The sequence below is a fragment of the Anoplophora glabripennis genome, unplaced genomic scaffold, assembly GCF_000390285.2.
Source record: "Anoplophora glabripennis isolate ALB-LARVAE unplaced genomic scaffold, Agla_2.0 scaffold511, whole genome shotgun sequence".
Taxonomy (NCBI): Eukaryota; Metazoa; Arthropoda; class Insecta; order Coleoptera; family Cerambycidae; genus Anoplophora; species Anoplophora glabripennis.
This window is the reverse complement of record NW_019416595.1, coordinates 349,734-364,590: the sequence shown is the minus strand read 5'-3', so window position 1 is coordinate 364,590 and position 14,857 is coordinate 349,734. Positions and strand designations below refer to the sequence as shown.

General features: G+C 33.0%; 1 protein-coding gene across 1 annotated transcript in view; it reads left to right on the top strand.

Annotated features, from left to right (window-relative positions):
* Positions 1-14,857, top strand: part of LOC108911331 — a 69,281-nt gene that overhangs the window by 12,797 nt on the left and 41,627 nt on the right. Inside the window, exons 5-11 of the mRNA XM_023455029.1 lie at positions 1,182-1,392; positions 4,697-4,999; positions 11,934-12,239; positions 12,296-12,607; positions 12,665-12,976; positions 13,168-13,476; positions 14,113-14,424. Of these exons, the coding sequence (XP_023310797.1) occupies positions 1,182-1,392; positions 4,697-4,999; positions 11,934-12,239; positions 12,296-12,607; positions 12,665-12,976; positions 13,168-13,476; positions 14,113-14,424 (2,065 nt within the window). The remainder of the gene's footprint in view (positions 1-1,181; positions 1,393-4,696; positions 5,000-11,933; positions 12,240-12,295; positions 12,608-12,664; positions 12,977-13,167; positions 13,477-14,112; positions 14,425-14,857) is intronic.

Below are 14,857 nucleotides of genomic sequence, written 5' to 3'. Positions count from 1 at the left end.
ACAGTAATATTTTTTGCATAATTAAAAAAAGGTATTTTTAAATTTTCTTCGTTTCTTAATTCTGAAATTCTTTGATTAGCGATTTTAATTTATTTAGAGCGGTATAGTTTACGTCATTACGTCTTGAAAAATGCATTATAAGAGATAAAACAATATCGTGAGAGAGATTCATTATTACCTACCTATATAGGGTGTTTCAGTTCGAGTGAATCAAACTTTAACCTCGAATAGAAATAATTCAGAATTGCCTTATTTATTTATTTATTTATTTATTTATTTATTTATTTTGGATACACCATTCCACAGAAACAAAATTCCAGTTACGGAATGGGAGTACAAAGAATAATTACAATATAGAGAAATAGAGAAATACAGGAAAAAAACTAGATTAAACCTATATAATAAGTAAGTATAAAACAAACATGTGACGAATAACATGGAGAAGACAGAAAAATACGCAGTATAAGTAATATACAAACAACCTATTAATTACACATTTGTACTCATTTAGGTCATGCTCAAAATATTTATAGTGTTTTCTTTAATTTCATTTGTGGTACAATTAAAAACATCTACAAGATGTGCAATTTTTGTATAGTTTGAACATGCCTGAAACAATGAAGAAGCAAACTGTCTCACTGTTTTCTCAAATTTTACAGTAAATTATGCACATGTGCAAATGTTAACACCACATCAAATTTGAATCAATTTGTTATAAGCATACCAAAGATTTCGTAAATAATATGATTTTAACAACGGACCAATACGGCCCTGTACAGTGAAAACGGTGAGACTTAGACCCTTGCTATATAAGGCAATTCTGAATTATTTTTTGAGTTCTATTTCTGGTTCACTCGAACTGAAACACCCTTTATATGATAATATAATGGGTACGTTAAATTTAATCTTGCTTTTTTTTATTGTAAGGCAATTGCTTTTCATTTACTTTAAATTAATACCTGCCTTATCCGTAATATATTAGTAACAATTGAAATAAAAAAAGTGAGAGGTTCATTTTATAAACGTATCTATATCGATTTTTTTATTAGTAGTATGCAAATAAAGTACTAATAATAAACAGCCGCCATATAGAGCGTTTTTATGGTGCCTACCTATAATTTTTTTGTTTCAATAAGCAAAATTTATTTATTATTATTTTATTTATTTAAATATTATTATAGGACAGCGGAGCCCCAGCTCTAAGCGCATCTGTAAAATTAACCATTTCCGTGGATGAAAGTCTGAGTCTTGATTCGCCCTCGTTCGAGCAGCCATTCTATTCTTTCAATTATTCAGTGACAAATGAAATACCTTTATTAACAGCAAATGATGGATCTATTACCTTAGTAACCATAAAACCAGATTCAGTATCGACTCCCACATTAACCGGAAGTAAGTATAATAAATACATTTTGAATATGTAATAATGCAGTTGATTTTACCAACTTAAAATCCAATTGTAACCAAATATATAGTGTCCGCAAAAGGATGTTACACATTTCAGCGGGGAGTTCTAGAGATTTAGCCACTTTCGTTGTGATAAAAAAGATTTCAGGAAAAGTCATCGACATTGTGAAATTATCACCTAATCTACAGCGTATAGGACTTTTTTATTTATTTTAATCAGCCACTGACGTCTATAACATTATTTTCCGGATATTGTGTATACAGGGTCACTAAGGTCAAAAGAAATTTATAATATGGGGCAAAAGTTACTGATGAAACATCGTGAAATCATTTAGCAAGCAGTGTATGGATGATAGATGTCAAATGGATAACTTATCACTAGAGCTGTCACAATCGGTCCGCTAGCCATTGGCGCCGTCAGTCAGCCACGCGAGCTGCCTAGCTCTTGGTTTAGTCGCCGATTTCCCTGTAGGTAATAGAACGATTTCTTTTAGGATTTTAATTGTCTTTTGACCGATAATTGTGTGCAATTATGTCGAGCGTAGTTAGTGCAAAACAGCAAACAGTTCATATTATACTGACTAAAAAAAAACAAATTTACTAATAAGTAGCTATAAAATAATTATTAACATAAAAAAATTATTCAGGTGGAAAACAAAACGAAGATATATCTTTTGGAATAGAAAATAATTTTATGAAAGTAAAGGAAAATAATGAGTTCTGAAAATATCTATTTAAATGTTGGATTTTTATTTTTTTTTTAAATTAATAAAATAAAGGAGTAATATATTATGTACTCAAGTCAGCACCACAGCTTTATCAGTAGTAAATTTATCCAACAAAGCGACACTCAACACTTGTTTTTTCAAATGGATGTGGTCATAGGGAAAGTTAAATAACGAACAATTCATTTACTAAAAAAATATAAACAATTACGTAATTCAGTATATACATACTTGTGTATGGATAAAAACTTTTATAATAAATATTAATAAACATAAAATGATAAATATTAAACAGTGCACAACACACGTATAAAAAAACTGGCAAAAACCAGAAGACTCAATTTTTATTTGATTTAATCTTCACACTGATTGCATGTAACCTACCATTTGATATAGTAAATAATAAAATATTTTATTTCTACTGGAATACATACAACCCCGAGTGGAAATTACCATGTCGGATCAGCTTGGAAGTAGATTATTTAATTATGCAAATATTACATCAGATGTTGGACGATCGTTTTCTTCAGATTAAGTTATTTACTTGATGATGCGATCTATAAGGGATCCCATCCAGATTGTGGAATCGATGGCAACGATGCGTAAAACAATTTACGTGTTTCACAATAATACAATGACATAAATCTTATAATCGTTGTTCACATTATTTTATGTTGATCCGCACGCCTGTGCGCGGCCAATTATGACAGCTCTACTTATCATTAATGTGTAATTATCACTATGGATGTCCATTTATAATAATGTGAATGTATGCTATGGATCCATTTTTTATAATATTTGGACGTCAGAAAGGTCTCCACAAAACATAGATGTGCAGAATATCCAGCCATAGGATGTCCATAGGATGAATGCGAAGTATTTGTGTATTTTATTATTGAAACAACTTTGGAAACTCTGCATTTTTTGAATGAAATATACCTATTTTACACTACTTATTTACAACAGTAGATAAGAAATGGTAGTATTTAGAATTACTAAGATTATTGTTCTTCTATTTGGCGCTCAAATAGTATACCATTTTGACAAGAAAATAGTCAGCTACCTAGTAATGAGCACCAAATTTGTCCTATTATTGAAAATCTCAACTTAAAAACATAAGCATATTTAGAACAATCCATTAAGCTGTGTTCCGTTTTTAATTAAACACTCTGGATTTTGAAATAAATGCCAATGAAACAACCGAAATATACAGGGTGTCCCGTTCATGCTTCAAAAACTTCTGTGTAAGTTCCTCATGGGAAAATAATAGGGGTAGTTCATGTAAAGTTTTTTTCTTAGACGCCCTGTGTTCGAGATACAGTGTGTTGAAGTTGTTACTTTCCAAATGGTTTTCCTTAATTATTTTTAAATCGGCTAAAGATAAAAATGTCAAAATTTATACACGAGGAAACATCAACTGTGCGTTAAGAATAATGTGCAAACGGTTTGAATTGAAGGGGTACAATCGAAGAAAAAATATGTTAAAAGTAAAAATTTATTACATTTCTAGAGGATACTACAAAAAAAAGGCACACTTGTCGAAATTCGGTAGCATGTACCATTTTCGAGAAAAATGAAATTGCATTTTTTTTGCTCACATAAAGCGGTACAAGTACATCAACAAAATATTAAATTGAATGAGGACCTTACCATTGAATGAGCTGAAGACATTTAGCTACCAACAGTATTTGCATTTAAGACTATAATTTTAATTTCTTACGTATCACTTGAAACAGTTAAATTGTAAAACATTTTATTAACTAAAAAAAAAATTAAAATTTATTTTAAGTTTCAGTTTGTTGTAAACTAACGTTTAAAAAAGTAGATCAAAATAAACAGATTATGATTATTAATTATCTATTATTAACTAATTTTAGAATTTGTAAACTACTACACTACCATTACTAAAATAAACAACTGTTGAATGGACTGAATTGTTGATGGACATGAATGCTTAAAAAAATGATAAAAACAGAAAAATATTAGGCAACAGACTCGAAGACATACAGAACAAAACAGCTGTACAATTAAATAAATGTGCAAATGCGAAATACTACAGTAGGTAAAGAAACTGTCCCCCATTTCCTTCTATGCAACTTCATTTTTCTCGAAAATGGTACATGCTACCGAATTTCGACAAGTATACTCTTTTTTTGTAGTATGCTTTAGAGTTTAGAAATGTAATAAATTTTTATTTATCAAATTTTTTTCTATTGTACCCCTCCAATTACCTGTATCGGCGACACTGCTTTCCAGAAAGAAACCGTTTGCACATTATTTTTAACGCACAGATGATGTTTACTTGTGTACAAATTTTGACATTTTTATCTTTAGCCGAGTTTTAGATAATTAAGGAAAACCATTTGGGAAGTAACAATTTCAACACACTATATCTCGAAAACAGGGAATCTAAGAAAAAAACTTTACATGAACTACCGTCCTATTGAAAAAGTAGTTTTTTAAGAGTTTAACTTGAAAAGCTTATAAAAGAGAGGCAACAGACCTCAGCCCTTAAACTCTCTTATCAGCTTTTCTTTGCATCAGACTTTTTAAGGCAAATATAGTTTTTACAGAGTACGAGGGATACTTTAAAACAGAGTTCGATGCCACTACGAGAACCATTAGCTTTGCAGTAACCGATCCTCTTCCAACAACTTCAGAATCCGTTCTTATCCTCACCTTAAGCGTTACTACGGACAGTAGTGCTTCCACATCGATAATCATCTATCTCTCGGCCGATAGCACTGGAGCTCCACAATTCAGTAATCATTATTACACGGGAAGCTACGATGATGTTACTGGTGATGTTGAACATGACGTCATCACAATTGCTAGCAGCGGAACACCCAACGTCACAATATCAGGGGGTGAGTGATCTTTTAGTATTTTCTTGCGGACGTAATAAAGTTTTGTTAAAAATAAATCAAGTATAAGAATAACAGTTTTTGGCATGCTTTTTACATCTCCAAGGCTATGAATATTTTCAGCATAAATATCGTTGTTAAATCACAATTTGCAGCTAGCGATTATTGTAAAATCTTACTAGATGTGTGACTTTGCACCACTTTTGAATTTTTTTTTACACTGCAAACGATGTATATTAATTTTTATTTACTAATTGCAATGCTCAGAGTTGAAAAGAGTAGGTATCATTTTCTTTTTTATTTGACATTTACTGGAAAGTCGGTGACACTTTATCAAGTCTTTTAAATTAACTTTTTGGTAATTTGGGAGGACCTAAAAGGAGTCTGCTACTAGAAAATGTTTTAAAAAGTATTGTTTATATAAGTATTAGGTTTCAATAAAAACTATACAGGGTGATTCAGAACTTATCAAAAAAAAAAAATTGGATGTACAGGGGACCCTTACAAATAAAATTTTGTAAAAAAAAATCAAAAAAGGTAGTTCGAAATTGATTTAAAAATACACTTCTGCACGGCACTAGAAACTGGTCCACTGTAAAACCTGACCTCGCACAAGGCAACCAGCACGGCGGCAAAGTGTAATAAAAAATAAACGGACAAAAACTTGAAAGAATTTCGCACGGAAAGAAATAAATAGAATTTTATAACATCTATTTTATATCAGCAAATCCAACTGCTTTTGCCGCTATTGTTATTATTAATTAATAAAATTAATTTATGGTTTTAATTAATGATGTGGCCTCGATATAAGGAACGCCTGCAAGCTCGGGAGAGACAGGGATTCATTCCTGATATAGACTTATAAGTGTTGAGTACTGTACTGTTAATAATTGATTTCATGTTATATTTAATTCCTGGATTGTTATAANACTTAGTTTCTACTAACTAACGCAAATGTTTCTGGTTCTTGTCCGTTTTGAACTCGTAAGCTATTTGCAGCAGCTATGATACGTTCGCGTAAATCATTAATAGTGTCCACTTCGGTGCGATACACTTCATTTTCTAAATATCCCCACAAAAAGTCCAAACGATTTAAGTCAGGAGATCGTGGCGGCCATGTACCGGTCCTCCTCGTCCAATCCATCGTATCCCTTGAACTTGAGCACCATCGTGCAAGAACCATATTCGGAATCGGACAGCTAAGGGCACATTTTCGAAGGAACTCGAGATACTGAACCTCATCTATTCGATTTGGTAATATGAATGGTCCAATCAAGCGATCATCGACCATCCCTTCCCAAACATTTAAGGAAAAGCGTTGGAAATGATCCCGTTGCATCGTGTGCGGATTTTCAAAATCCCAAACATGCGTATTATGAATGTTATACATCCCATTCCGTGTAAAAATAGCTTCATCTGTAACTAACACGTCAGCTATAAATCTGGGATTTTGACCATTTTGTTGCAGCAACCATTCACACAATCTAATTCGTAAGGGATAATCCCTTGGTATTAATGCTTGAACACGCTGTGCATGGTACGGATATAATTGAGCCTCGTGTATGATACGCCACACCATTGATTGAGACATTCTTGTACTCGTTGAGCGATTTGCCAGGTACTTATTCGGTTATTCTCTTCAACAATCTCTAAAATATGTGTCCCTCAGCAGCTGCAATATGTTGTTGTAGAAATTATCTTTTTGTTTGATTTGATTTTCTATTAGTGGTGTTTTAAAATACACCTGACACCAAAATTGTAATGTGTGGTGCAAAACACCTGACACCAAAATATATATGCAAAAACCACAACACGGTACAAGCTTGCACTAAAAGAAAAACTATTTTTACCAGAAACATGCACCTTTTTTGGTTTTTACTAACTCTCCACCTTGTGACCAAATTTCTACATTCCAATCTACAACCGTCGGACAGCTGCTTACCCAAGGACTATTCCCCCCTCGGGCACCAATAAGGTCGCGGCTCCCGATTTTCGACTACTGTGCGTATCTTCGCCCCGGCTACCTCCTGGTTGGTTGTCGAGCGGCTGACAGACACCCGGATTCGGCTCTGGCTAAAGTCGAAGCAGAAAACTTCTCGCAGAGACTTCTAACTAGCGGGAATGAGTCAGGCGGTTGTGAGAAATCAAGCCTCGCATTGATTTAATACTAACTATATATTGAATAATAATGTTCAGAGAGACAGTCTACACACTGCCGCTCTGTCTAGAAAACTGTTACAAGCAAAACAAAGAACCACCAAAAAATACTATTTGGTACTTATATTGAATATTGTTTAGAGAGACAGTCTAATCGCTGCCGCTCGGTCTAGAATAATGTTACAAGCAAAACAAAGAAAAACCAAAATTACTATTTGGTACTTAAATTGAATATTGTTCAGAAAGACAGTCTGATCGCTGCCGTTCCGTCTAGAATAATGTTACAAACAAAACAAAGAACAACAACAAAAAAATACTATTTGATACACTTACCAAAATTTCCGAAACAGAACGAGAGTTAATCCACTGAGAAAACAGGACACTAAATGGCACCCACCGTGCACTGTACGCTCCGTTGCGGTCACCAAAATTTTTCTAACATCAAATAGTCCCAAAAATCAATCCCGGTTGACTTGTAACGACTCTGGAAAAATATTGCCCAAATAAAGACCTAGTGCCCGGCACTAGAAAATAAACTTCCAATTCCGCGAGCCCCGTACGACTTTAGACTCCCGGAGTCCTGCAACTACTTTCGGATCCCGGATCCACGCAATACTCTCTCGATTCCCGGAGCCCCGCAACGACTCTGTAGTCCCCGCAACGACTCTGTAGTCCCCGCAACGACTGACTCTAGTCCTCCTTCAAAGTCTTAAGCTCCCGATTTTTCCGATGCTTTAACCCAGCCCTGTATGCTAAAGCTCTCCTAATTAAAATATGGCCGAATCGATCCCACCAATCAATTATTTCATTTTTCAATAAATTATTCCCACTTAAGAGTGTTGCCTTTTATCATAAAAAGAGGGTGTAAACTATACCGTTGACCATTACTAAAAAGGCGTAATGGCTCCTTTCTGCAACCGTAGCTTTTTCCCCGCGGACCGAAAGTTCCCATGAACAGTTATCTTTCAAAAAAAGTGTTAAATTGACAGTTTTCGAAAGGAGTCATGTTAGAGATAAAATTTATCACCTTCATATCCGGCGAGATCCCGTAACTTTGGAGATTTGTTTATTTTAAATCACACCGAACTACTTTACGATGCCGCGCCTTTCATCCAAGTCCGTGGGAACGGCCTCTTTCTCAGCGAACTACACCATCGCCTGTTTCTAGCCCTTGGTTTAACTTAACTAGGTACCTACTATACAGTATGTCTATATCTACTAGATTTGCGATTTACTACATTGTGGACGCCCTGGACCTCCATAATTCGGTTGTAAATTTTCCGTGTCACGCTCGCGTTGCACTACCGCGGTAAAAGTATATGTCTACCGGGAAATCGTTCTGCGTACAGACGAGAAGTTTCACCATAAATTAAAACGATATCCATCAACTTCGAGTTGCTACACACATAAGCCATTTTTGACACTAACTACTGAAAGACTATTGTAAACACTGTCGCAATGGCGTTAATACTAATTGTAACATCGGATTTCAATATTCGGAGTCGCTGGGGCCACGTGCTTCTCCACACGCATTGCGTAAAGCGCGCAACGTGAATGATGCTAGAGGCTACAGTTGCTCAGCGATGAAATTACCACAAATTTTTTTCTCGGAAACTAAGGATTTTATAAAAAACTTTTTTGCGATATTGAATCCATTTTCTGTTACTATCTATTTCTAAATTTTTTGGATAAGTTGTGATTCACCCTGTATAGAAAAATAAGCATTACCTTCTAACGTATTAAAAACAATTTGCTTTACCACTTTCCAAATTTTATCAACAACACTTGTGGAAATATTGTACATTTTCTACGAGAAATAAATATTTGAAAATATACTGGTTTGGCGAAGTCACACCGCTCTAGGTATTGCTTTATAATTACTTGAAAGGGATTTATTTTCTTTTGCTTGGAAGTATTAAATTCATAGGATGTATATTGTTTTATTTACAGAAATATTGAATAATAATAATCGAAAATAATAATTAAGGTACCTGTACTAAATAAGGCAAGATCCCTAATAAGATAACTGCGTCGTTTTGAAGCAAAACTTCCAATAATATTTGTTCACCAATTTCTTATCCTTAAGAAATCTAAAATTCTTTAAAGACACAAAGTATATCTGTTCATTGCAAATGTACATTTTTGTTACAGAACAAGGTAGATTCACGGAATTAATTTTTTATAGAAAAAACGCGATAGAAGATGGTTTCTTTTTTGGTAATACATATTTAATGTCGGTTTTGTTTTTCATTATTCGTTTGATTTTTATGAAAAAAATCGTGGGGTTACATGCATAATAAAACAAATTTATATTATAAAAATGTATATCCAACAAAGAAAGAGACTACTTACAATTAAAAAAAAGTTGATATCACCGTAAAGAAAGTTAAACCATTAATGTCTATGCGTAATATGCTTATGTAGTAGTCATTTTGAAGCTTTCCACCTCCGAATTCTTTGAAACTGAACCGATCGACTTGAAATTTGACAGATAGTTAGAGAAAAGGTCAATGAACATTAGTAACAGCGCCGATTGACGCTTCCACCCTGTTGGATTTTTTTTCAAAAGTAACGCTGGAAATCGATAGAGATTCAAATTTTGAGCAAAAAATATTCGAAAAATTTTTTCGAGAAATCAATAATTTTTTAGTTATTCACGATTGAAAACTTGTAATTTTGAGTGAAAAAAAAACACATTTTCAAAGTATTTTTCGCGAATAACTCAAAAGCTACGCATTTTATTAAAAAAGGTGTAATGAACAAAAATGTAGCTTATAAATAAACAAAGAAAATTGTTTTTTAAAAAGTGTTGTACGTCCTATACAAAGCGAAATATGGTTAGTGGAAAGGGACTTGTTTTGGGGGGAATACTCGAATCGATGTATTCAATGTCAAATAACGGAAAAAGGATTAATTTTACGTGTATAACGCTCCAGGAGTTATCGTAAAAAACAGATGGGTTACTCATATTTTTTAAGGAAAAATGAGCAGTAAACGCTGTACCATTTCCATCAGAATTAAAATTAATCGTAGACCCTTTACAATTAGTTTTGTTTTAGTGTTTTTCATACGATCCTGAAGTTAGACCGGTTTAGAATGCGTATTTTTTTACTAATGTACGGTAAAAGTTGAAAACGTATTTTTCATTATTCAAAAAAATTGTCTTATTTATATAATAACTCTGAAACTATGAAAGATACGTAAAAAAAGATACAACAAAATTGTAGTTTTTTTTTCAACAAATATTTAGCTTTTTATTCCTATAGCATATAAAATAAAGGAGAGAATTTTTATTTTAAATTATTGCACAATTATAGTATTCCAAGATTTAAAACGTAATTTTTTATAATTTTTTTAGCACAGGGGTGATTTATAAGGGTTGGAAAGTGTTATGAAATACAAATTCTTTCATAAGCAATGAGGGAATTTTTATTTTAAATAATTGCACCGTTAAAGCATTCCAAACTTTTAAAAAGTAATTTTTTATCATTATTTTTTGCAGAGGAGTAGTTCTAAAGGGTTAAATAAAGGGACGAAAATATCAAAGATATCATAAAACATGTTCGAGAACATGACACATTATTTAATCATTGTGCTTGAAGAAGATTTTTATCAGTAAAATGTTTAAAACTTAATTTTTTCAATTTTTTTCATTTAGGGGTAGTTTTTACCCCTAAAAGACAAAAAGCACCAATCGGGCTTATGTTACTTTTGAACTTGAGCCTAAGATGAGCCTTATTTTAAATTTTCATGCAAATCTATACAGTTTCAAAGAATTTGGAGGTTACAGCTGATTTTCAGCTTCAATGACTGCACTAATAATATAGCAACGGAAAATTTATGTAATAAGGGAGATGGGTTAAAATTTATTTGTTTGTTTTGTTTTATGTATGAAAATTAAGTTATTATCTATTTCAAGTTTATTTATAACTATCTGTAACACTTTGTCTCGAAATTTGTTAAATGAAAAACAAAATAATGGCATAGGTCTTATTTGGATCATAGGCTCTTAATAAAGTCTATTATTACTATTTTTACATCATTTTTTTCCTTAAAAGCTATTACAAAATGAAAATTTGAATACATGTAGAAATGCCATTAATAAAGTACTAAATACAGCCTTAACTGCGGCAGGTACCTTAAGATAATGTCGAAGAAATTTCTCTTAGATTGCCTATAGAAGACTATAGTTCTTCCAACATGGGTTATTTAGTGATAAAATAGGAATAGGTACTTGAACCAAAACTTGTACAAATGTTTTCTCCTTCTACCGATATATCCTGCAGAACGTTTCCTTCAATAATAACAATAAGTTCTGTCACAACAAGAAAAATTGGATTGACTGTATCTGGATGCTTTAAAAAACTCCAGTAATAGTTAAAGGTGTATAGACTTTAATGATAAAGTTGTAATAGTGAAAGTAAAAAAACGTTAATTCTTATGAATCTTCAGCAAGAATTTAAAAAGCACTACTTTGAAGATAACTTGACTTACAAGATCAAAATCAAAGACTATGCGAAACTGTTAAGGATTTGGTTTTAATCTTAATATGCCAATTATTAAATCTAGCTCTACTAACGGCAAATATTGTTATGACTTTAACTGTACATATTATCTTGAGAAACTACTTTACGCTTGTCTACTATGTCTTAAAGTGTAAGTAATACCTATATTATTAAATAAATAAAGGATAATCAAATTTACATTTAAAAACTTTCGCGTACGGAACACGGTAAAATACCGTCCGTCCGACATTTTGAAATCTATTTTTTTTTCACAGAATATGCGGATCACTTCAGCGTAAAGTATGACAATACAGACAAGTCATGCAAAATATCTGTTGACACCAGCCTTTCTGTATCAGAATTAAAAGACAATTCCTATATAACCCTGACAATAGAAGCAACGGTAGATGATTACTCTGATACAGCAGCTCTTATAATAGCATTACCTGAACATATTCTTCAGTTTACCGAAACATTGTACAGTGCCTCTTATAGCACTGACCATGTCGTCACCATTGACTCAGATCACCCAATAGGTTTTACGACAGATGTTACCGGAGTTAACATTGCTGTCGCTGACAGTAAGTAAACGTAATTAACGGATAAAAGCAGTAGTTTTACTTGAATTATATTGCAGCTTATTCGAAAAATTTCGAGGTAAAACTGGATTCTGATAGTAAACAGTACGTAATATCTGTCGTTGACCATCTCTCTGATGAGGTGTTGAAAAAACAAAAAGAAATTGTGTTAACACTGACAGCGACTGATGCATACGAAAACGAAGCGCAAGCTGTAATAAATGTTCAATTGCCAGAGACTGCCACGGATGCACCAAATTTTTCGGAAACCGTGTACATGGCAAAATATACCGATGCAAGCCTAACGATAGAGAAAGATATAGCTTTTTCTAACAGAGACGACCCGGCACTCATTACAATAAAACTAGACTGTAAGTACACCTTCGCAACTTACGTACCTAGAGCCTTTACTATTCCGTAATTTCTAGCATACACCGAGTATTTTGGCATCAGCTATACAGAAGACAAATGGGTTTTTAAAGTCCTAAAAGCTCTACCTACTAAAATATTAACATCAAATAAAGAAATCGCCATAACTTTAACAGCATCAGAAGAAAATAATGATGCTACTGGGCATTCAGTACTCGTTATTAATTGGGATACAAAAGACGCCCCCCTGTTTTCCGAAGAATACTACTCAGGATCATATCCCGAAAGTGGAAAAGGCAACATCACACTGACTACAGATATTGGCTTTACCAATGTTGAAAATCCAAAAAATGTTGAAGTTCAGTTGAATAGTAAGTAGAACTGTTTTCTTGAGCTAAACACACAAGAAATACATACACACTGCAACACAAACCGCAATAAAAATCGTCACACACACACACAGCTACACAGAATCGCCACACACACAGCCACACAGAACACACTTGAGGTGAAAATCTTGTCACTGAGTGAATTCAAATGATAATCTATGGATTTCTTCTAGGTTACGACGAATATTTTGCAGTCAAGTACGATTCTGGCAAATGGGATTTATCGATACTAAAAAGTCTGGACGATGCCACCTTATCTAAAAATTCTCAGCTAATTATCGTTCTAACTGCTATAGAAACTGATAACACTAAGAACGGACACTCTGTATTGGTGCTTCAACTACCTTCTAACGCGATACAATTTGCTGAAGCTTATTACGTAGCCGAATACCCTAAAAGTGGAAGTGGAACTATCGAATTTGAAAACCCCATAGAGCTAGTAAATGCTAAAGATCCAACTAAAGTTACAATCACCTTGGACAGTAAGTAGCGAATCGACAAAAGTTTAGTTAGACACATAAAACGTACATTCACTATTGAAAAATCTCTATCACTTATCCCTGAAGCTTAATCAATATCAACGGAAATGAAAATATTTTCTATTAGTTTGTGTTTCATCTCTTGTATACTTGAACCGATCTATTTATTTATTTACTTTGTTGAATCACTGACAATCAAAATAATATTTTCTTTTACCTAATCATATTAATATAGCCAGGAATAATGAAAAATGTATGTCGAACTGTACAAACCATGTACATGAATCTGGTCCATTAGAATATCAGATATTTTTTCAATTGAAAATCCATGGAAGGGAATTGTAAATATTCCTGGGATACAGATTTAAAAATAGTATTAAAATTCCAGTAACTCATCTTTCAGACCTCTTTATCTAACCCTATTCTCTTGCATATTCATATTTCTTGATATCACATTGCGACTTGCAAACAAATACCTATTACTTATAAATTGTCTTTATAATAAAAAATTAGTAGTAGGTAAATATATTATTTTAAAGAAATCTAACACATATTCTTTGCACATATTCCTAGTTGTCTCTGGTTATGCCGCAAGAATGAAAATAAAATCATGACCAACATATTATGCCATTATTTCAGATTACAAGGATAACTTTGAAATTAAGTACGATGCTAATAAGTGGACCATAAATATAATAAGTGCTTTGGACGATGCCACCTTAAAGGCAAATACCGAACTAGTCATCACGTTAACAGCATCTGAGGCAGGAAAAGAAAACACTGGGCATGCTGTTTTAGTCTTAAAGCTACCGGTTGAAGTTGTACCCGAATTTTCAGCAGCATATTATACAGCGAACTATCCTGCAGATGGCTCTGGAACTATTGAATTTGAACCTTCTCTTGAAATTTCCAATATTGACAATCCGGAAGACATAGCAATTACGTTAGACAGTGAGTAATATTTACAGTACACACAAAACACAATATATCCAGTGATGTCAAAGCACGAATATACTACATATACGACAGCAACAACAACAATGTACACTGAGAACTCATACATTCCAATTATGTATAAGCTCTCTCTAGATCACATAGTACCCTTTACGGAGTTGTTTACTATGCTAGAACATTGAGTAAAAATATCTCTCAACGTTATATATTAAAATAAAAATGCGCCACATAATAATGTAAATACATAAAAACTAATATTACATCTACGAGACATTTATTACGTCTTGAATACATTGAGCGACACTTTTACGAATTACGAATAGTAAAATTATGAAGAAGCCACATACCTGCAGCACCTGAGAAACTAAATAATAATTATTAACAACTTACATCACATTACAAGAAAAACAACAGCACAAGAACATTTCAA